This window comes from Falco peregrinus, chromosome 6 (genome assembly GCF_023634155.1).
Source record: "Falco peregrinus isolate bFalPer1 chromosome 6, bFalPer1.pri, whole genome shotgun sequence".
NCBI lineage: Eukaryota > Metazoa > Chordata > Aves > Falconiformes > Falconidae > Falco > Falco peregrinus.
Genome location: NC_073726.1, coordinates 70,170,539 through 70,192,384, shown reverse-complemented (window position 1 = coordinate 70,192,384; position 21,846 = coordinate 70,170,539). Strand labels below are relative to the sequence as shown.

Here is a 21,846-nt window from a genome sequence, read left to right as displayed (position 1 = left end):
TGCGGGGGTGTGTGTGTATAGGACTGTGTCGCAGGGGGCGACCACTCTGGTCCTTGCACAGGTGAAATGCCCTGGGGCAGCTCTGCCTGAATAAGGACCGCAGGATTTATGCCACTGGTTCTCTGCCTTCAGACACATTGATTGAGGGTGAAAATGAACTTGTGAGGTTTAGTGTGGCTGGAGACGAGGGAGAGGACAGCAAGGGAGAAAAGGAAGAAAGGCAGGGGGTGGGTTAAAAGGGAGAAGTGCAGCAGAAGGTGAGAGGGAGACTTGAGTATAGGCTGTCAGCTATTCCAAAGAATGGGAGCAGGAGCCCATGACAAATCATATGAAGCCTCTCGACATCAAAAGCAAGATGACTGTAAGGAAAGGCCCCATGCGCCAGGTTTAAGCCTGAGCTGCTTTACTTCAGAAATAAAAATGACTAAAGGAGAAATCACTGCACAGGTCTCCAAGTATTCTTGGGAGCTGGATGCTTAGGTACTTTTCTGGCCTTACTGCATCAGTACTCAGGAATCAACCAAGCTGCAACCCTCTGCTGACTTCCTACCAGAATCTGGAAACTTTTACAGAAGTGCAAGATATGAAGTACTCAGTTCTCCTGAATATCTGATAGACAAACACCAAACCACTGCCCAGCAGACCTGGGAACTATAGACCTGACCGATGTTTTCTAGGGGAACTCATAGGGCAAGATGGCTTTTGGCTTTCTCTGTCCTTCTTCATAGAGGTGCTACTTCCTGAAGCACCCAGGTCCTGTGTCTCCCAGATGCCGCCCTGGATCAAATATCTCACATAACATTGTACTTTCCTTTTTTTCTCTTCCTGTCACCTCCTCCATTAAAAAAACCCACCATCTCCATCAACCCTCAAACCAGTCGCAATGCTCACTCTTAGGCAAATGTGTGCTGCTACAACAGGAGGGCAGGGAAATACTCCATTATTTCACAAAAGCCCGCAAGTCACCAATTCCCTTGTCCCTGACAGTTCTCATCTCATATCCATGCACACCCCCCTGGCTTGTCATGTCTCCTGTACTGCACTGCATACCTGTCATGGGTATCTCTCCCTCTGTCCTGCAGTGTTCACAGACACACTCAGACACGCAAGTATGGTCACTGAGTGGAACAGGCAGGATGGATACCAGTCCAGATGGTTTTGCTGAGTCATCCTCATGCACTCCCAGACACAGCTGATGCACACGAGGTACCCGCACATGCAGACATGCTCAGAGGCACTGGCAGAAGCCCTTGGCACCAGGCTCACAAGTAGGCACAACCCCTTCCTCCCTGACATTCTTTCAAGACAGACAGACAATCAAACACACTGTCACTGGTACCTATGCTGGTGCTCTGGAGACACACATGCTCCCACCTGAACATGCCTCTGTAACTCAAACACATCTGCATGCTGTGAATTGCTCCCTGCAGCTGGATGGGCCAACCTCTTGGCTGGCCACAGGGACTTATCCAGCTCAGCAGGCACCTCTATGGCCATCGCTTCGGTGGCAAACAAAGCCTCAGCCACAGTACATCTTTGCTCTGACACCAGCATGGGAAAGGGTGAATGAAAAAGGACCCCATGGGACCAGAGAGGTGTCAGCTTTTCTCTCTGACTGAGAGGAAGGAGGTTGCATTAGCAGCTTTCCCAGTGACTCAGGGTCTGACTGGTTTTAGTCCATCACTTTGGGCACTGTACCACCGAGCACAAATTAAACTTGAGTTCCCCCTTTGATACAGTGCAACAAATAGTAATGAGCAACTTTCTTTGCCTGGAGGAGGGGACAGCAGGCTGTCAGTCAGCTTCACAGCACTCCAGGCTTTGTCTGCTGATGTGAAAAGGAAGCAAATGCAAGCCTGTGCCTTGGGATACTTCTGCGATAATACATTCCAATTTTTCTGGCTTTTATTCAACCCCCGTAATATGTTTTTTTCCTATTATTATGATGATGATGATGATTTTTACCACCTTAATGTTTTCTTCTAAGGAGCTTAAAGGGTTTTGTAAACACTAATGACAATGCTTTCTTAACATTGGGAAAAGTAATCTCCAATTTACTGATGGGGAGACTGAGGTATAGGAATCTAGTCAAAGTCCAAGGAATACAAGCCACAGGCCCTGCTTTCCAGGCACTATATATTACAACATCTTCCATCTTGTTTCCCAAAAGTCATTCTTGGTCTTAGCACTTAAAAAGAGTTGACACTCTTGTCACTCAGATGTGGTCTCTGACTTGGAAATTATTTTTTACACAGCAGATTAAAAAGTCCTCCCTTCCCTCTTTAGTTACTTATGAGGTGCCTTAGGAGTGGCCCAAAACAGAGCAATTGAGTATTTCCAGTAAGCTCTGAAAAATCTTCATTCTGTGACTAGGAAATTAGTTATCTTAACACTCAGTGAGAAGCAAGGCTCTGAAAATGCAGCCTGAAAGTAAGCAATTTAAAAGTGAATTTGGTGGAAACTGTGCCACTCTCTCAAGTTTTCAAACCCACCAGATTTTAACCTGCCCTGTGCCCTTTGCATGCACTTAGTTGTGTGAGATGCACATCCATGTGTCTGTACAGGGAGCTGGCTGGTGGGACTAGGGGACCTGGGAGATGTTCCCACGTTGCAGTAAGCAAGTGGGCCTAATGTGATGCTGTTGGACTTACCACTTGACAATCTCCACACCATGGAGGTGTTTTAAATGGAGGCTTCCTAAAGGACTCAGAAATGCTGAAGGCAAACTGGGGGCTTACCTCATGAGTACATGCCTTCTCACTATTTTTGAATGCACAGCCATGCTAACAAAAATATGCTGAGCTTGACATGCAAGCGTACACTCACCCACCGGCATGCAGATGAACATGCCTGCATACAGGAAACTCTCAGGTACAAACACCCATCCATAAGCAGATCAAACTGGCACAGTAAGATAGCCACATTGGCTCAGAAAACATGTTTAGAGACTCAGTTTCATACACAACAACCTATGTGCCTCCATCAATAACCATTCACAACACAAATATGTATGAAATACGTAGGCTTGCATTCACTCTCTCTTTCCCCCGCACATGGATTCATGTCTGTTCACTCTCCCATGGATTTGTGGCCCATACACAGGCATCCAAACACATTCAGGAACATTAACTACAGCCGATGGAGTGCACACACGAAGATCCACCCATGCACACTCACATATATCTTAACGAAGAATTTAGTCTGGGAAATTCCTTTTCAAGAAACAAAAATAATTGTCAAAAGGAAAAAACAGAGCATGGGGAAATGCACAAATAGATGCAAGCGCATACCTACATGCACACTGTGGAGCCTGTCAGTCAGGGTTCCCACCGCAACTACAGCTATCGCAGCTCAGCACCTGCTGGGTATGCTTCCCCTGTATGCAAACGTCTGGTGAACCTCACAGACATTTCACGCTTACATTTCTATGGCCACGTCAGACTAACCTGTGCCAGGTACCTCCATCTCCCCTAACTGACCGCAATGAAAACTGTCCCTTAGCTCCAAAAGCAGCACTTTCCAAGACCCTACCAGAAATGTTCCTCAGCTTCTAAGGAGTTGGACAGAAACATCTTACCTGCACCTGACCAGGCTAAATGTCTCCAATTAGTGGAATTTATTGGCATTTTAGGGTTTATTTTTTCTTTCTTTTTCGGACGCCAGGTGTCTTGGAACAAGACAAGACAGTATACAGAAACACAAGGCAGGGTTTGCTCAAACCCACAAACAGGAAGAAAGCAACAAGCTCCTGAGGAGAAGGGGAGGAGTATATCTGAGAAACTGCCTCACACTGCTTGGGAAGATAACAACTGTCCATCCAAGATGGGCTGCTACTTCCAAAGCCCGTTTGCTACAGATGTAACATATCAAGTGCTGCTAGCAGGAAGGGAATCCAACAGGACAAACCAACATACAAAACATTCTCTTATTCAATAAGGGTTATAAGTGCAAAGGGATTTCAGAACATTTCAGAACAAACTCAATCCATAGCTGCTGCTCATTTATCAGTGCATCAAAAGATTGTGCAAGTTTTTAGTAACAAACATTAGAAACTAGTAGCAAAGGACTTGCCTAGATAAAAAGAGAAGATTTAAACATGCCAGGTAACAAAAAGACGGGTGCAGAAATCTGTAAAAACTGTATAGAAGGAAAGGATTCTTTAGAGGAAACAGAGGGACCATCACGCAATGCTCTTCATAACCCTTCCTAAAAGTCAGGGCCGCTCCTGCTGCCTCCTCAACTAAGACAGGTGATGGTTGTTTGGACAGAGGCACACCCTCATTTTTCATAGACTTCTATAACCAAAAGCTGGATTCTGGGCCTTGGCTGGCACAAACCTGAATTTAGATAGGGAACAGAAAAGAGAGAGTGCCTTGTCAGTGGTAATTAAGCACACCAGTATGGATAGCCCTGGAGACTGAAGATCAGAACATCGCACAATTAGCAGCAGCGTGACCTTCTTGACAACCTACTAAGAACAAATGTGATTTATCCTACTTAAATTTACTCTCTGAGCACTGGGTGTCTAGACGAACCTAACAAACCTAGACACTCACCAGTCACTGGATGGGCACCTCCAAAGAGCAATTCATTTCCCCTGTCATAGACACATACAGGGAGACACCAGCTGGCCTGGGGGGGGATGCATTTCTCTCCATGGACAGTAAGAGGAGGCCTGAGTGACTATCTGTCTTCCTCTCAGATGACTAAAGTTTAATGAGATGTATATCAAAGTGACTGAACCCATGATGTAAAAAGATCTTTAATTTATAGGAAACTACTGTGAATTTCTTCCAAAGGATCCATTAGATTTTCCCTCCAGTACAGGGTTTCTGACTATGATAGACCTCCATTTATTTATCAAAGCACAAGGATTTCCCTCCTTTCTGCTTGGAAGACTTTTGTATAGATTCAAATACAACAGTCAGGAAAGTCTTCTTGATATTTAGCCTAATTCATCTCCAGTTAACTGTACTTATTTCCTCAATTACCATTTACAGTTCTGCCTCTATGGATGAGAACTGACCTTTTCCACATTCTGAAGGCTATTGCCAGGTTCCCCATTTAGTTTTCTTGCAACTAGTACGGCATACAAAAAGCTTTCATTTCATTCTTTAAAATTAACAACTTCAGCCTGCTGATCATTGTAATTGCCCTCTACAAAGTCAGCCCAATCCTAATATCTCTCTAATAAAAGGGTACCCAAAATTGTTTACAACATTCTAGGGGAAATTTTGTAAGCAACTTTCTATGTCCGGAAAGTAGAAAATTTAAGAGATGCAAGATAAAAGTTCATTTTCAGTTAGAAACTATTTTCCATTCTCTCAAAAAGACAAGGAACATAGACTAGTGTCAAATAAAATATTTCATTTACTCTAAATCAAAATATTACAACTTGGATAAATGTCCCTGTTTCAGAATTAAAAAAAAAGAAAAGTGGTTGAACGAAGATAAAAAAATATTTTGTTCGGAAAGTTCTAAGTAAGGCATTTTGAATTTTTCAAAATGTTGCCTACATATTTCCCTAAACTCAGCACTGAGTGAAAACTATGCTATCACTTTTCTACTTGCGATGGATTGCCTCTACAGTACATAACAATTCCAAGCTGGAATGTTTATTCAACAGCCACATCATTTTGCAATTCATGATTGATTTGCTCTTCATTAACATATTTACAGCAATTTTCTTTCAATCTTTCTATTTTCCTGGCCTTGCTAAGCTGAATTTTGCCATGCAATTTTTGTCTGTGCTCACAAACCCAGTGGGTCCTTTGTAGTCTTTCTTTTGGGAATCTGTGCGTTTCCTGCCTGTCCTTTGTCTATTTATTCTATAATTCTACATCCATCCACCTCCAAAAAAAGACAGAGGAAAAAGTTTGCCTGATGTGATTTATTCTTTGAACACCAGCTGCTCATTTCAGTCTCCGTGGCTCATTGAATCCTTCACCTGTCTGCTGAGATGGGTGCTAGTGGGGCCAATGAGTTTCAATTGTGCCGGTGGAATTTGTGAGATGGAGCAAACCGGGTTGCAAACCCCCCAAAAATGGGTTGAAACTTTGTTTTTCTTCGGGCTTTCTGTTTTGTTTTTATTTGATTTACCTTTTTTCAAATAAGTAATGGAACATTAGGAGCAGGTTCCTCTAAACAGAGATGATTTGGTCTTTATTTCTTTTGGAGAAAGCCTGGGTGACGAGGCACAGGGAGGATTCCTGGTTTGGTTCCCGCAGTTCTACCTCGAAAGAACTGACGTTTAGCTTTCTGTGGGGTGGAGAGTACTGAACTGCCATGGGAAGCAAAGCATTACACTGAGTAGACCAAAGTGCTGGCCTGGGACTATTCTAGCAGCTTCCCATGGCACAAATAGCTTTTTCACTTACACTCCACGTTTCCCATCACTTTTCCTGCTATACAGTTTAATTCATGCCAGGCGGGTTATGAAGGGAAGAAAATGACGCAACAGTCAAAAAGTCCTTTAAGTCGTTCCAAAAATTAAAACAAAATAAAAAGAAAACAAAACAAACAAAGGGGGGGGGGGAGGAGGAGAGAGAGAGAGCGCTTCAAAACTAAACAAAAAGCTCTGAAAACAAACTCAAAAGAAAGGAGGAAGGGGGAGGAAAAAACCAAAAAGAACCCGGGAAAGGCAAATGAATGTTAGAGCAGGCACGATCATGGACAGACGCCAGCTACTTACGTTCACCTCGGTGATTGCTATATCAACAATGCTACCCACAACAATCAAGGCGTCAAATGTATTCCATGCATCACAGAAATAGTGCTGCATGTGGCAGAGAAGCCAAGGAAAGAGAGAGAGAGAGAGAGAGAAAGGAAGAGAAAGAAAGAAAGAATGAAGGAGGGGGGAGGGGGGGAGGGAGAGAGAGAGGGAAAGGGAGAAAAGAGGGAAAAAAAGTAAAAAATAAAATAAAATAAAACAAAAAACCAAAATAAAACAAAACAAAAGCATGAAAGAGGGAGAGAAGAGGAAAAAAATAAGAAAAGAAAGAGGTTACGTGGGCATATTAAATAGTCTCTTACCACTCTACAGTATTGGTTGTTCAAACCTCTGTAACATTTCACATGATGGAGGGTATCAACAAAAGCCTGGTTAGTCAGAAAGTTACACTCAAGCATGTCTACCTTTTGGAGGGAAAAAAAGCACACATGCCCCAAACTCTGTGCGCTTTCACCAGTCACAGCCTTGGGGCGAGCTATGACAAGTGAAAAAGAAGGAGGCATTTCCCCCCCCTCCTTTTTTTTTCCCTGGGAGAAGGAGAAGGACGACGGCAAGTTCAATAAAAGCATGACTAGAGGGAAAAAAACCAGAAAAAAAAAAGAGAGAGAAAGAAAGAGAGAAAGAAAGAAGGAACAGCAGAGGAGGAGGAGGTGGTGGTATCCTGGGGAGGGTAGAGTAATACTCACATTAGTTTCACTGAGAATGACGTCTATAATGCTGCCAATTACGATGAGGAAGTCAAAAACATTCCAAGGATCACTAAAGTAACCCTACATAAGGAAGGGGCAGGCAGGATGGGGATTAAAAAGGAATGTTAGACAGACAAAAACAGTTCAAAATTACCATTAGAATTACTGCCCTGATACCTCAAGGGGTTTTCTTCTTAAGTCTACTTGTTGCGTCTCAAGCTGTAGCCCAGTCCTGGGATCCCTGACTTGTGTGAGGAGCCACTCTCCAGCTAATGTGATCCCAGGCAGCCATCCCTCCCCTCCAGCTGTGGGATGGGGAGTGAAGGGAAGCCCCACAGATCACTTTGAGCATGGCTGCTCACAGGAGTAGGGCTTGTAGGACCAGCTCCTCCAGATATCTCCGACTCCTAGCAACACAGCGCCCTTCCCCATTTGATTTAGGTTTGGCTGGGGAAAGAGTACAGGAATGGTGTCATACAGGTCTCTCAAGAAACAGCTCCCCTTCTGCCAGTGTGAATATCAATCCACCAGTCCATATTCCAGATGTAATGCCCTGCGCTGGCACTGGGAATGGCCAGCTGCCATGTCCTGGTGGAGCAGAGGGCACAGTCGAGCTGGGGATGTGCTATTTAAACCTCGCTATCACCTTTATTTTTACGCGGCCACAATGAGTATTATGACGGTCAGCAGCCTAACAGTTTCTATTACTAATGCTTTAGCTCCTGTCTTAAAACTACAGAGCAGGACTGGTATTTCTTTTACTCTGAAAGCACATCTGCATCACAAAATGAAGGTGTGAATGTAGCATGTGCTGGCACATCCTGCCAGGAAGGGGTACGAACAAGAGCAAAGTCAGCTTCAGCATGTGCTCAGAGTGAGACTTAGTGCTCACTCAGGCCAGAGATAGTGCCACAGCATCACTGTCACATTAGCTGTCTAGGACAAGCTGTGGCAGATCCCCTAGCATGTGCTAAACTCACACCTTCATTTTGCTGTGCAGAATCACTTTTGGGGGCTATCTCAGACACCTCATGGTCCTAAGCAGAGCTCAGGAGATGCTAATCAACACTGCTTACTATCCCCATCCTGCATGATTTTTCACTGGACAGGCTGTAAGGATATAGGACGCTTTTGGAAAAGGTTCTGTTCAGCCCAGAAAATGAGCTTTTATATGTAAACTTCCTGTACAAGTCAATGTCATGAGCAAAAAAATTTATCTTGGCTCACTGAACACCTGTGCCAACTTCTTCCCCTTGTTCTGCAGTCTTAAAAGGAGGCGAACATACAAATCCTCCATGCTCCTTTTTATGTGTTTGGTTTTGTGAGCATGGGCTACTCTGACCTCCCTGTTTCCCAGCTGCAGCATGTCTCCAGTGAGACTGAACCCAAGTTGCACTGTGACTGCTATTCTTAGCCAGAGAGGCAGGTCATGGGTAAAGTGTGAGTCTGTGTTCCCAGGCAGTGTTGCAGAAAGCAAAAAGGAGAAAGGAAAGAAAAAAAAAAATAAATCCCAGCACTGGCACTGTACAAGCCATGCTTGGGAACCTGAAATTACTGTGGGTTCAACCATCACGTGGAGAAGCCACTGGCAAAAAGTGTCTTTGTAAATGCTGAAACACTGCCTCCAGGATGCTTTGAGACTCACAGTTATAAACTGCATTACACTTGGGGCAGGGAAAAAAAAAAAAAAAGATAAAAGGATGAATCGGAGAAAGCCACTGCCCAGCTGGTTCCACACCAGTGAAGGGAGCTGGTAAAGTGGACTTTGAAATCTCCTCAAAACCAGAAGAAAAACCCCTTTATTCTGCAGCCTGAAATAGGCAACTCTTAGCAGATCTACACTGGGAGGAGTAGTCATCCCATGGCTACATATTACTACGCAATTAGCTACAACAGGGAGGAAGGAAACAGAAGCAAAAGCAAATTCAGAGAATATTATTATTCAGCATCCAGCCTAGAAAATACACAACAAATATTAGAATGAATTCAGCAGTGATGTCCAGCATCGTTAGCAACCAGATGGACCTGGAATAAAACTGTAATTAGACTTCACCAAGAGGAAGGGGAGGGAGAGAACAGCAGATTAAATTGTAGAGGCAAATGCATTTTGAATAAATAAAGGACAGACAGACCATACAGAGTTGCAAAAAGTGCCTTTGCAGCCTGATGCGACCCTGGCAGACAGTACACTTGCAGGATCAGAGAGAACGGACAGACAACAGACCCAATCCTCCTGCCCCTGTTCATGTGCACGGTCCTGCCGAAGGCAATGGCATTGCTCACATGCCAAACAAATACATGCGTTCAATAGCATGGCTATCTTCCAGTTCCTTCTAAAATGGCATAGTTTAGGAACTATTACGGATTTCAGCAGGAACCCAAACAACTCCAAAAAATCAGAGGTTGCTTTTGGGCAGCTGCAAGGGTAAAGATCCAAAACAAACTGTTCAGGTTGTGCCCAGCAAGATGATGACTATCTATTTTTAAATCAATGGTGATTGATAGGTGGATATTTTTACTATGATTGGCATCATACTGCAAAGAATGTTTTTGGTGTAACCAAATTCACAATTTATTTTTACTCAGCAACTTCTTGCATAGAACCCAATAGCCACTGCTTCTGGTAAACCAGCATTTGCTGTTGGTACAAAACCCAGGTGACCAGTAGCATTGAATCCTGTCCTCAGGTGACTGCTGAAGCCAGTGAATTAAATTTTGCTCCCATTTGCAGTAATGCAACCTCACTGGCAGCAATGACACTGCACTGACACAGTTGACACATCTCAGGAGGGATTCAGACCTGGAAAGAAAAGGTCCCTTTTTCATCGCCATCACAAATAGCTGCTTTGGACCTTTGTGACACCACAGCATATCTGGAGTCACTCTACTAACTTTGGTAGTGTCGCTCCAGATTTAGACTGTGAGGTCTTTCTCCTGGGATGCTCTGCTGAGCCTCATCAGCCAGCTCTTTGCTTGAAAGTCATGGGCAGGTCTGCTCTGGAATCACAGAAAAAGCATCGTGGTCTGTTATTGTGTGTCTGTAAGGTGAGCTCAGAGAGCTCTTCTCTTCCTCCTGTACCTCTTAGATGAGGGATAGAGCAGAACCATGGATATGAATGCAATTTTACTCAACCCAACATCCAATATGCCAGTGTTGAATTAAGGAAACACATGAATTTTAAAACCTTCCTTTCCTCCTCACCTGCTCCCTCTGTGTTTCAAACAGAAGGGTGAAAAACAGGAAGATATTATTCACAGTAAGAGAGCTCAAAGAAAACAGAGAACATAGGTGCTTCACTTGTGTGCAAGGTAATGGAATTCTTCTTTAAAAAGCCATCCTCCTTAAAGACATTTACCTATGAACAGCCATGTGGTTACTTAGCTTTGGATCAGACCTCATAATCTTGTCAGGAGTTACGAGTATACATCGAGAGTGAACTACACCCCTTTGGGACTTGCCTCTTGTGACCTCCAAGTACCTCTTCAAGCCACATTCCTCACTGGAGTGTACCAGGGTGGCTAATGAAAGATAAGCTGAATGAAGGAAAAGCTTTCAGTCTAATAAAGAGGTTGTATTTCCAAACTATTTTTCCCACCAGAAAGTTCTGTATACTTTTCCCAAGGGGGTGGAGGTCTGACTGGAAATGAATTGATGGCACTGTTTGTTTTTGCAGTACAGGAATTTAGAGTGTAATACCATATTTTACCCTTAAAGGGAGATTTTTGACCCTGATTTAGCTGTATAATTGCATGCCCCATAATGGCAGCCTCAGGGTTTACTGGGGAATGGTAGTCACCCTCTCTTGTGGGATATCTTTGGAGATCCATGAAGCTTTTGGGGAGAAAGGAGGACAGAAAGAGACCAGGAGGATTGGATTGAATATTCAGGAAGCATGAAATAGCCCCACCATTAGAGCACATTTTCCCCCCATTTTTTTATTTCCCCAAAGGTAGCACAGGATAGTGTATCATCACATGATCAGTAAGTTAATGAAAGGCTGAGCATAAATATGCAGTAGCTGACTGGAATGGAATCTCATTTGTGCAAGGGGAGCAGACATCTTAGCATTTCAGAATGAGTATGCCAATCATTTTTAGATTTCCTAGTTGCTGAGATTAGTTATCAAAGAAGACAGGGTTTGTTTTGGTACTTATGGAGCCATTGAAATCTCTGGAGACCATTTATTTTAATTTTTGTGACTATGAGACCCTAAATGCAGCATCTAAGAAGCCTCATTAACAGCAGGGAAAATTGCCCACTGGAGTCTATTTGAAGGTCTGAGCTCAGAGTCACCTGGGGCCCATAATAAGAACATGTGGTGGACAGAGTGCTAGGCACCTACACTGAAGCATAGAAATCCTCAGGGAAAGGGTGCTGTTGAGTCATGGTACCAGCTGGGTTTTCAGCATCCAGCCCTGTGGGAGCTGCAGGGTCATTTGTGTGTTAATTGATGTGCTGTTACTTATCTGCTCAGTCCCAGGTTTTCATTTCTGTCTCTTACATGATGAGTGGCAAAATTTAACAAACCCCTCTGAGAGAAAAGTCTCTAAAGATGAAGAGCACAGCAAAGGTCAAGGCTATTCACTGGGTGGGATCAGAATGTAGGTCATATGGTCCCCAGTTGATGAAAATGCTGCAGTGTCATAGGAAAAAAGGGAAAGACATGCATGAATGCATGCATGCATGTATGAACAGAGAAGTGAAGCATCAAGGAGGAGAAACTAAGACATGTAAATAACTACACACCCTAAAAGGAGGAAAACAAACTACAGGAGAATCTTGCTACCACTTACTTGAAATAAACCTGCATGTTAAAACCACAAAAAGAAGCCTCAATCAGCTGGAAAGAGTTTATAGGAAAGAGAGAAAGGGGCTGATACCCTGATATTCAGTGCGATTTCTTAGCAAAAATTTCCTGCTGATTGTAAAGGGCACCAAAGCAGACTTTGCTGGGGATTTGCAAAATGGGATGAACTGCTAGTTTGGTTGATGGCTGCTTAGTATGTGAATTTGTTTCTGAAAATGCTGCAGGCTATTTGGAGCTGTGAGAATCAGTTCTCAGACTTCATAAAAAGAGGCTTTCCCTGAAAGTATTTTTGCAAAATGGACAGTTTCACTGGAAAACAGTACCATGATTCTTGGCATACCTTCTCACAGCAGATCTGAGTGATTTGCATGTATCCTGAACAATCTTACAAAGCTACAATAGCTCCTGACACCAAATGGAGATTTGTGTCAGATGCAAATTCTGTTATGCTAAGATACCATTTAGCCATAACAGCAATCAGGGAAATTAGCAGAACCTAACAGAGAAGGAATAAAGTAGAGGATGCAGGTGCTTGGAGCTCCTGACAGGCTCCAGCAAAACAGCATCTATTTGCATACTATCTATCAGCCCTCATCCATTGATGGATTAATTCTGAGACACAGATTCCCTGCAGTTCACCTACCAGTCACTGTAATGAGTCACTGCTGCAGGGAATTCTTCAAGGTCCCCCTGTACTCCATCAAATCTTTCTGCAGACAGAGAGTGAGAATAACTTTTCAGCTCCCCAGACTATTCTAAAGGTCTGGTCAGTTCTGAAGAAGCCTCCTGCCTCTCTCTGCTCATTGCATAAGAACACAAGACCAACTTGTAGGCCAAGATAGGTGCCTAATCATGTAGATGTTTTCCTTTATCCTCTGTTTCATGCTGTCTCTCACAATGAGGACACAGGTGAAAGCAGACAGATGTCCCTCAGGGGTCTGAGGGCCTGCCTGGACATAATGGACACTTTGCTTGACAGAAACAAAGGACTTGCAGGACTTGAATGGCTCTGTGATCTGGAAAAAGATCCCAAATGTTTATTTCTAGGTCACTGGTATAAAACTGGGGTACCTTGCTACTGTTTAGAAGTGGCCACCTTCTGATTATTATTTGAGAGCCTATAGGTCCTAAAGCAAACTATGGGTCTCACCTGTACTTCTAGTGAACAAATTTCTCCATCACAGAAAGAGCCTATAGGTCCTAAAGCAAACTATGGGTCTCACCTGTACTTCTAGTGAACAAATTTCTCCATCACAGAAAGAAAAAGCCCTCCCTGAATCAAGGTCCCCAAGCCCCCATTTGACAAACTTAAACATTTACAGAGGCTGGAACTCTATAATCTCTTGTATCACAACAGACCTTTTTTTGTGCTCTCCACACCTACTGATAATTGACAATGTCTGGGGGACATGCCAAGAAAAGTCTTTATCATACCTGTTCTGTGAACTGATAATTCCCATTTCCAGATCTTGCAACCCAGTTCATTCCACCAGAGTTGAGCTGTGTTTCCTAGATGGTCCCATGAGCTCCTCCATGCCCACCTACATGGTGGTACAGTTCTCTTGCATCTCTTTGTATTTCTTCTACTGTAAAATGGCTAGTAGTACACAAGCACTCAGCCACGTGGAAGGCTTGAGGTGTAATGTTATGGTCCCAGGTCCTCTAAAGACTGGGAAAGAAGCATGGCAAAGGCAATATGGAAGCATTTATTACGGAAGCATCTCTTTAACGTGGCAAAGATTGTATTTCAAGGCATCATGCTGAGAAGGCCTGAGGAAATGATAAAGTAAAACATGCTGAAACGGAATGATTCAACTAGCTGACCCTGATGTAATTTTTGGCCTGGATTGCTCTTAGCTGCCTTTGAAGGGAGGGTGAGTAATGCCTCAGAACAGCAATGCCTAAGGCCTCCTTGGTATAAATACATGAAGATGGAGGCAAAGCAACAGAAAGATCTGCTGTCCGCCTAGAAAAATAAGATAAAAATTTTTGATTTTCCTACAGGCATGTTGTGGCACAGTGATACCCTGTGAGGAGTTGGGTCCTTTTCCTCACAAATAGTAATTATATTGCAAACATTTAACAAAGACTGCCCTGCAGTCAGAAACCAGACTTGCTCTCAGCACAGAAACAAAATCAACACCGGTCTTACAAGAAAGACTGGAAAGTGAATGTGATGGCTTGCTACATCTGAACAGATCATTTATCACAAAATGCATTCCGTGAGAATTTTGCTATCAGATTCCTTTAGGAAGAAGCTGTAAATGTTCAAAGACTTTGCAAGATCTAGAAAAAGCAGGTCTTGATGAGAGCCAACAGATAACTCTTGAAGGCAAAAAATCAAACCATCAACATGAAATAGTCCTATGAAAAGAGTAAAAGGATGGGCTTCACTGTTTAATAGTCTATCTTCTAAAGTTGGACTGACATCCCAGCCCAGGGAAGAATGATTCCAAGAAGTAAAACTCAACCTGTAATAACAGAAGTGACACATCTTTCATAGTGAAGAACCACCTACTGTTGTGGGAGGATGAGACAGTGGCAAGTAATGGGTGAAAAAGCATTCTGAACATGGGGCTGGACTTGGAATAGCTTCCCTGTCTCCATACATACCATGGGAAAAGGCTATGGATTGCTCTGACATGGTTGTTTTGTGGATAGTGGATACTCGCTGGAAGAAAGGCACATCTTCTAGAAACAGGCTGGTAGGTATGAGCAATAGGTTTTTGAATAGTTCCTTTTTTTGTAAGTTATCTCCATTTTCAGAAAAGTCTTGCTTTTTTAAGGATTATAGTTAGTAAAATTTCATTACTTTCATGTAATCCATCAATCATAACTTTCCAAAAGAGGATAGTAACTCTCATTTTACACTTGGGGAAGCAGAAATTTGGAAAACTAAAGTTTCCAAGGTCCTACAAAAGCCAGATGCACGATACAGAAGAGAAATAACTCTCTTAGACCTCAGCCAGATGACCATTTGGCAGTGGAAATGTCATTTCCTGACACGATGAACAGTTCTTAACAGAGCCTGTATCACAGGCTGTTATCTGGTATCATTCTTATGTGAGGAGAAGATTCACATCTGTAGAGAACTTTTGACCCTTTAAAACAACCTCATGTGAAGGTTGGGTTGGGATTTTTCTTCTGAGAGTGAAAGCAAGTCACTTTTCCCTGGAACTGTTCCCTTTACATGCTGCTGCTGACGCTGTCGATGCTGTTGTGAGTGAGACCCCAGTTCACCATCCCACTGGGCTTTTAACACTGTGTGAATAATTTTCTGTATTAAATAATTACGTGTAATAGCTAATACAGTACTTCCCACACTGTTGCATTGTGCAGTCATATAATTATTTTTGATCATTTATAATGACATTAAAACCCCCAAGTGCCAGACTGAAAATAAATCTGTCACAATGTTGGAGCAATATGCAAATTCCCTGGGTACATTTGCTGTAAAGGAAAAGGTCCTCTCTCATTGAAGCTCTTATACAACTTCTTTAACTTCTTTAATCCTTCAGAAAAGTGGAAGATTGCATAGCTCTGGCTGATCCGTGTTAGAAATTTCACACATTCTACATAGTAATCGGAGGATCTATCTGTGTGCAGAAAATTGCTGGCCTTGTCCTCCAGGAAGAACATCCTGCATTAAAACAACAAATGTAACATGGGAAGCAGCAGATCAAACAGCCTTTTTGTCCCTCACCAATCGCTTCCATCACAACATGAAAGGACAAGCTTTTTGCATGAAGAGGGAAGTTTGTTCTGTGTACTCATTTCATTCTTGGCCTCTTTTTCCGGGGCACCAACAAAGAAACCAACTGAGATCCACTCTGCTCATGAGCCTTCCTGCAACAGACATTTTCCATGAGGAAACAGGAAAGAGACCAGTATACTTCATACAGGAGGTCAACCAGTGTTCAGAAGGCTTTGATGTTTCCTGACCCAGATTCAACTAGATGTATGAGCTAGGTTGTACTGCGAAATTCCATTTCTCATCATCTGTCTAGTTTCTTCTGTTACATTCACCTACCAAATGTTTTTCACACTGCATGACTTGTTTAGGTGGTGTCACGCCTATGCTGTCTCAGAATATAAGCATATGCACAATAGAAAAACTTTAGCCTGGCACTACTTTCTTTTCCTTTGAAGTGTCAGGAATGGCCAGATTTCCCCTCCCACATGCTCAGGAACTGGTGAGGAACTCAGTGAAATCTAGAATTATCAAAGAGGATTCCCTTACCTTCATGTGACAGAGAAGGCAGTTATTTGCTTGCTAACTCCTCATTTGTGAAAATTGTTGCTAAACCAACCTCATCCCTGAGCATTCAGTTGCAAATTTTCATTTTCTCTATTAACTGGGAGATTTGTTGTTTGAGGCTCTACAGTTACATCAGGTGTACTGTTTAACTTGAGGGCCAGCACTCTAAAACACCAGGATGTTGTTCCTCTTTCTTTTAATGCCACAGCCTTGTAACATGTTGGCAGCACAGATTCCTGAGTAGTTTTGATTTAAGGCCTGGAATAACAAAAGCAGCTGCTTTGGCCCTCAGCTAGTGGGATGCCCTTCCATGTTCTGTGAGAAAGTCTCAATGCCGAGCTGCTGTGAGAGTACTGTGGCACAGACTGTGCTACATGAGGCTCAGTTACTTTCTTAGCCTCCCTTTTTCTTTTTTCTCCTGGACATATGGGCAGATACGAATTCTGTCAGGCAAGCAGCATCCAGGAGCAAGGTTACCTGATTACTCTTGTTCCAACCCACTGATGGGTATAAAGGACTGGGATGACCTGATCATCCATGTCCAGAATAATTATCCCAAGTATTTCCTCACATCAAAGTCACCTAAACATGCTGCTCTGACATAGTACTTTCAGTATTTACTTTTGCAGAAAGGGCTTAGAAAAGAGGCTCATTCTTCCTCCCAGACCTGTAGACATGAAAGAACATGTGGTCAAATCCCTACATGATAGGTATGCTATGCAAAATGCATGAACCTCCTGGCAGACAGGTAATCACAGTAAAGAGAAAGCAGAGGAGTGATTAACAAGGGGTTAAGATTTTTACCCTTTTCTAGTGTATTTCCAAAACCCTTGAGCCTGATTCAGCAATTCCTTGAGAGCCTCAGACTGACTGCACACATACAGTGCAGTGTCTGGCTGTGCACTACAGAGATTTCAGGGATTTCTGGTCATACAGCTGCTGGGCTTGTTGGAGTAGCTGAGATTAATTCCAGCTGGGCTACTGGCTGTAGCAGGTCCAGAGGAACACACAACACATTCAGACTCCACCCAGAAAAAAATTTGGGGTGAAAAAAGAAAGCATTTCTGGGTAACATGCTGATGCATTTTGCAAGGTGGCTGAGATGAATCCACAGAAGTAGGGAAATACATTGCACCCGACATTTATTGCAAGCTCTTCTGATGAGACAGTACACAGGGAGGCTCTGTGGCTGAGATACTGATGTGTTTGAACATGGAGACCTGGGATGTCTGCCAGGGAACTTCAGTAAAATGCAGAATCACAAAAAGATGTTAATTAGCTTAAAAGCTATGGGTTTTAATTCCATTTTTAATTTTCTAAAAGTCCCTTTCTATGTTTACTTTTCCTTTCAGCCCTGTTTCTGTGTTTCTTTTCCTTGCATCATTTCTTGTCCAATCATTTCTTTCTCTGTTTTATTAATACTCTCCTCTTTCAGGGTCTTTGGTTTATTTCTTTCTGTCTTTAAGAATATTCTGTCTCCATTATGTGTACAGCTTCTCCTCTCCTCCAGGTCTGGTTTCTCTCTCTTTTCACCCCAGACATGGTCCTTTCTGTTTGTTTAGTTCTCTCATTTTCATCACTTCACACACTCTCTTACCTGACTATTCCCAGTTCTCTCCATGCTCACTATTTCTTACCCAACATCAAGCAGAGCTTACTCTTCCTTTTTGTTGAATGAAGTATATTTTCCCCCACCCACAAACCAACTAGCTTTCTCACCCCTCCTTTTGCCTTTTAAAACACTTGTTCCAACCAAAGGCAGGGTGTTGGTTGGAGACTGCCCTTCCTATTGCACTGGGTAGATGACTCAGTCAGAAAATACTCCATGTCTAGACACTGCCCCTCCAAAACAGAAAGGGTAACACTGAAGCTGAGGAGAGGAAACAATTAGATAATTACTTAGGTTATGAACCTGCCAAAACCAGCAGAGAAAATCTGCAAAATAAGAGCCATTTGACAATCAGAATTGTGTGGCCAAAGTCTTTGAAAGGGAGGCAGCTGCCTGCACCATGAGCTCATGTATACATTTACACAACTTAAACTACTAATTTATACCACTATATTTCACCCCAGACCATGTGATTTTTAATGAAATATGATTCCCATGTCTGTTGGATGGACCTGGAGTGTTTTTCTGCATTGAACAAAAGACCACTCAATTGTAACCACTTTTCCTGACATTTTTACATCAGTGCAGAATGTCTTTACTTTGCTTTCTCTGTATAAGCTGGAGAAATAAAACACTGTGATGAATGACGCCAGGGCAGCATCCTAAGTTATTCAGGTATTGCTAAAAGTACTAGAATGAAGAAGTACAAAAAGCATTAGATTTCCAAAATTAAACAACCTGGTTTCTGGGCTGAAAGGGTATAGACTGGATATAAATTTCAGTTGTTTGTGAAAATGCTGAAGCCTCTAACCTGACCAAGGAATGACAGATTGTGGTTATGGTGAGAAAGAAGAATGCAAGTAGTATGAAGCAGCCAGTGTGACTTTAGGAAGGACTGCTCAAAGGTCTGTTTATAGGCATAAATGTACAAGAAATGGAGTAGTTAAAAGGGAACAAAACCAGATGAGTCATTTTGCAGGTTTGAGAAGAGATATCACTGCATTAAATGCATGATAAAAGCTGACTGAGAGGAGCTTAAAGAGAAATAAAGAAGGGCAAATGCATCAGGGGAGAATGAAACACTGAGGAGACATAGATCCATCAGTAAATAGAGGCTAAGAAATAACCATGGGTAACATGTCTTCCACTACTCAAAGGGTCATAGCTCTTCCTGGGATCACATGGGATTACAGGCCTTGTGCTGAATGTGAAACTGGTTTGAAACAGTGCACAGAAGTCTGAACTCTGCTACATGAAAATAACATTAAAGAATGTCAAGAATTCAGAGTAAAGTAGCAGTGATAAATGAGGGACTGAACTAACAGAGGCAGGACAGATGGTGTTGTTACAGGCTGCTTTACAAGTAACATCCATAAACACCCAGGGAAGAGAGGTGCTGACAGTGTCTGGGAAATGGAATAGACTTGTGATCTGTAGTCTCTCTGATAGTCATAATTCCGCAGAGGAAATCCCCAAGATTCCCTTTCCACACCCAGTTGTGGATTTGACAAAATATACGAACATGTGCTTTACTTTATGCATGGGACTAGTTCCACTGATATATCTTCCCTAGTCTGAGATTACAGGGACGGCGGCAGAATTCATAGTTCTTGGATTACTAGTCCTGCCCTCCTGCCCGAGCTAGTACGGGGATAGATGAAACGTTCCTGAAAGAAAAAGTAGATGTGCTTCTTCAGTAAAATAGCCCATTCCAGGGAGCTGGAAAGATCTGAAATTGCTGGAGGAATATCCATCCCCATATTAGCATGCATGTTGACAGATGGTGCAGCTTCATATGAATAGGAACTTTAAGTCGCTGCCTTTGAGTTGAAAAACCCCCAAGCAGGTTTTGTAAGGCAGCTGGTCCTTCATGGACTGGTGTTTGTGGGGATTTCTTTAAGAAGCTAGGACAGTGGTAGCTGTCCAGACAGAACACCCCAGACAGCACAGCATTGTCCTTCAGTAGTTTTCTCTGGAAAAAGCATGAAGCAGCAGCAGCTTGCTCTATGCAGGAACTGGAAAATAGCTCACCAGACTGGCTGGAGAATTTATAAAATTAGAAAAACAAAGGAGCAAAAGGCCTTGGCTCGACAGCGTCCCTTTTGGACTGTCTGTCTCTTTGAAGTAACTAGTCTTGAATCAGTTTATAAGCATCAGCCAAGACAAACACTCAGGTCCATTTGGGAGTTTTGCTTCAGAGCAGCACATTAATACTCTGTAAGGAGATGCAGGGCATGTATTGGATGTTTTCTTTATCAGCAGCTCTAATCATCCCAAATCTCTCTTGCTCATTGTTAGCACACCCTCCTGTCAAGACCGCATCAGAGATAGAGGAACTGTCTCACACACTGCTTAGTTTTACCCTGCAAAAAGCTGGGATAACTGATCTTCTCATCCAGAAAATGTGCCACACAGAGACACAGGTCTCTCAGAGGCTGGCCTTGTCGCCACCTGGCATGTGCTGCCTACACCAGCAGTGGCTGCTCCACCCCTCTTCCCTATAGCCTCCCTGGAGACTAAACAAATCAAAACACTGTTCACAGAAGATGGCCAATATAAAGACCACGTACCAAGGGGACTTGCTGACTAAAGCAACCAATCCAATAGTAACAGTACTTTTTGTTAGGAAAGCCCTTGTCTTTCTACTCCCTTTGCATACTTTAGGTAAGTGTTAGGAGATGAGCCCTGACTCAGACTTGGCTCCTTATTCCTATAGCTAGCCTCTCAATAAGTAAATCCTTGCTCTTACTGCAAGAACAACTTGCAGGGCTGTATTATCCATGCTAATTCTTTGCAGTCAGGCAGATATGTGATCCTGCCTAATGCCTGTGTAACTGATGGTGTTTGGTTTTTTTCACCTTTACTATCAAGAGTAGCAAATAAGAAGGATATGTCTCCTCACAAAATGGGAGTGAAGAAATAAAAACTGGACACAGTAAAAAAAATCTATTCAGTCAGAGACTGCCACCTTTTCTTCTGTTATGCATGTAACATAGTAGCATGTAACAGGTAGCACTGTAGTGCATTATATTACTTCAGATGACAGCAATTGCCACACCACTGCCTGCAGCAGGTACTTTGCATATTAGGCTTCCCCCAAAGCTGTTCTGCATGGGAACGTCCCTGTGGTGACTTCTGCAAGAAGGTAGGGCGATAGCAGCTCTGATTACCTGGGGGATCTGTTCCAGTTCCCTTAGCAATTCTCTCTGGTAAAGGCATGAATAAATAGCAGCTTGTTCTACCTTGCACAGATGGAGAAACCCATGATCCTCTGCTGCTGCTGCAGACCATTCATTTCAAGGTGCCTTTAGGAAGCGGCTGTGCAAGGGAGAGCTCTGGGTGGCTGCTTCAGAGTTACAAGTCCATTATCATGTTGCTGTTAGCTGAATGACTAACTGCTGGGTTAAGCACCACAAAGATGGAAAAAACAGAGTGCATTTCGCCAGCGTCAGTTCTGTGCTCAGTTCTGTTCTGCCACGTTCTCCTGGGGCTTGTTGCTAAAGTGAGGACACAACACCTTCAGCTAACAAAGTTTCCCTGTTGTCAGTCATAAATCTTGCAGCTCCCTCATTTTAGGGTACTCTTCAGGTAGAAAAGAGTGATGTTTGGGCAGAAATTCAAAATAAGACAAAGCATTGTGTTTTATTGCTCAGGAAATGGCAGACCAATCTATCTTCAGCTGAGATCTCATGAGCATTTAATCATACCATTTCACATCTGGGAAACACTAATATCACTTAGCATCTAATTTC

The 21,846-nt window shown here is 42.9% G+C and overlaps 1 protein-coding gene across 1 annotated transcript in view; it reads right to left on the bottom strand.

Annotated features, from left to right (window-relative positions):
* The window catches only part of CACNA1C (calcium voltage-gated channel subunit alpha1 C), a 493,845-nt gene that overhangs the window by 51,559 nt on the left and 420,440 nt on the right, over nt 1–21,846 (bottom strand). The window contains exons 31-32 of the mRNA XM_055807493.1: nt 7,417–7,500; nt 6,692–6,775 (exon numbers count right to left, since the gene is read on the bottom strand). Of these exons, the coding sequence (XP_055663468.1) occupies nt 6,692–6,775; nt 7,417–7,500 (168 nt within the window). The remainder of the gene's footprint in view (nt 1–6,691; nt 6,776–7,416; nt 7,501–21,846) is intronic.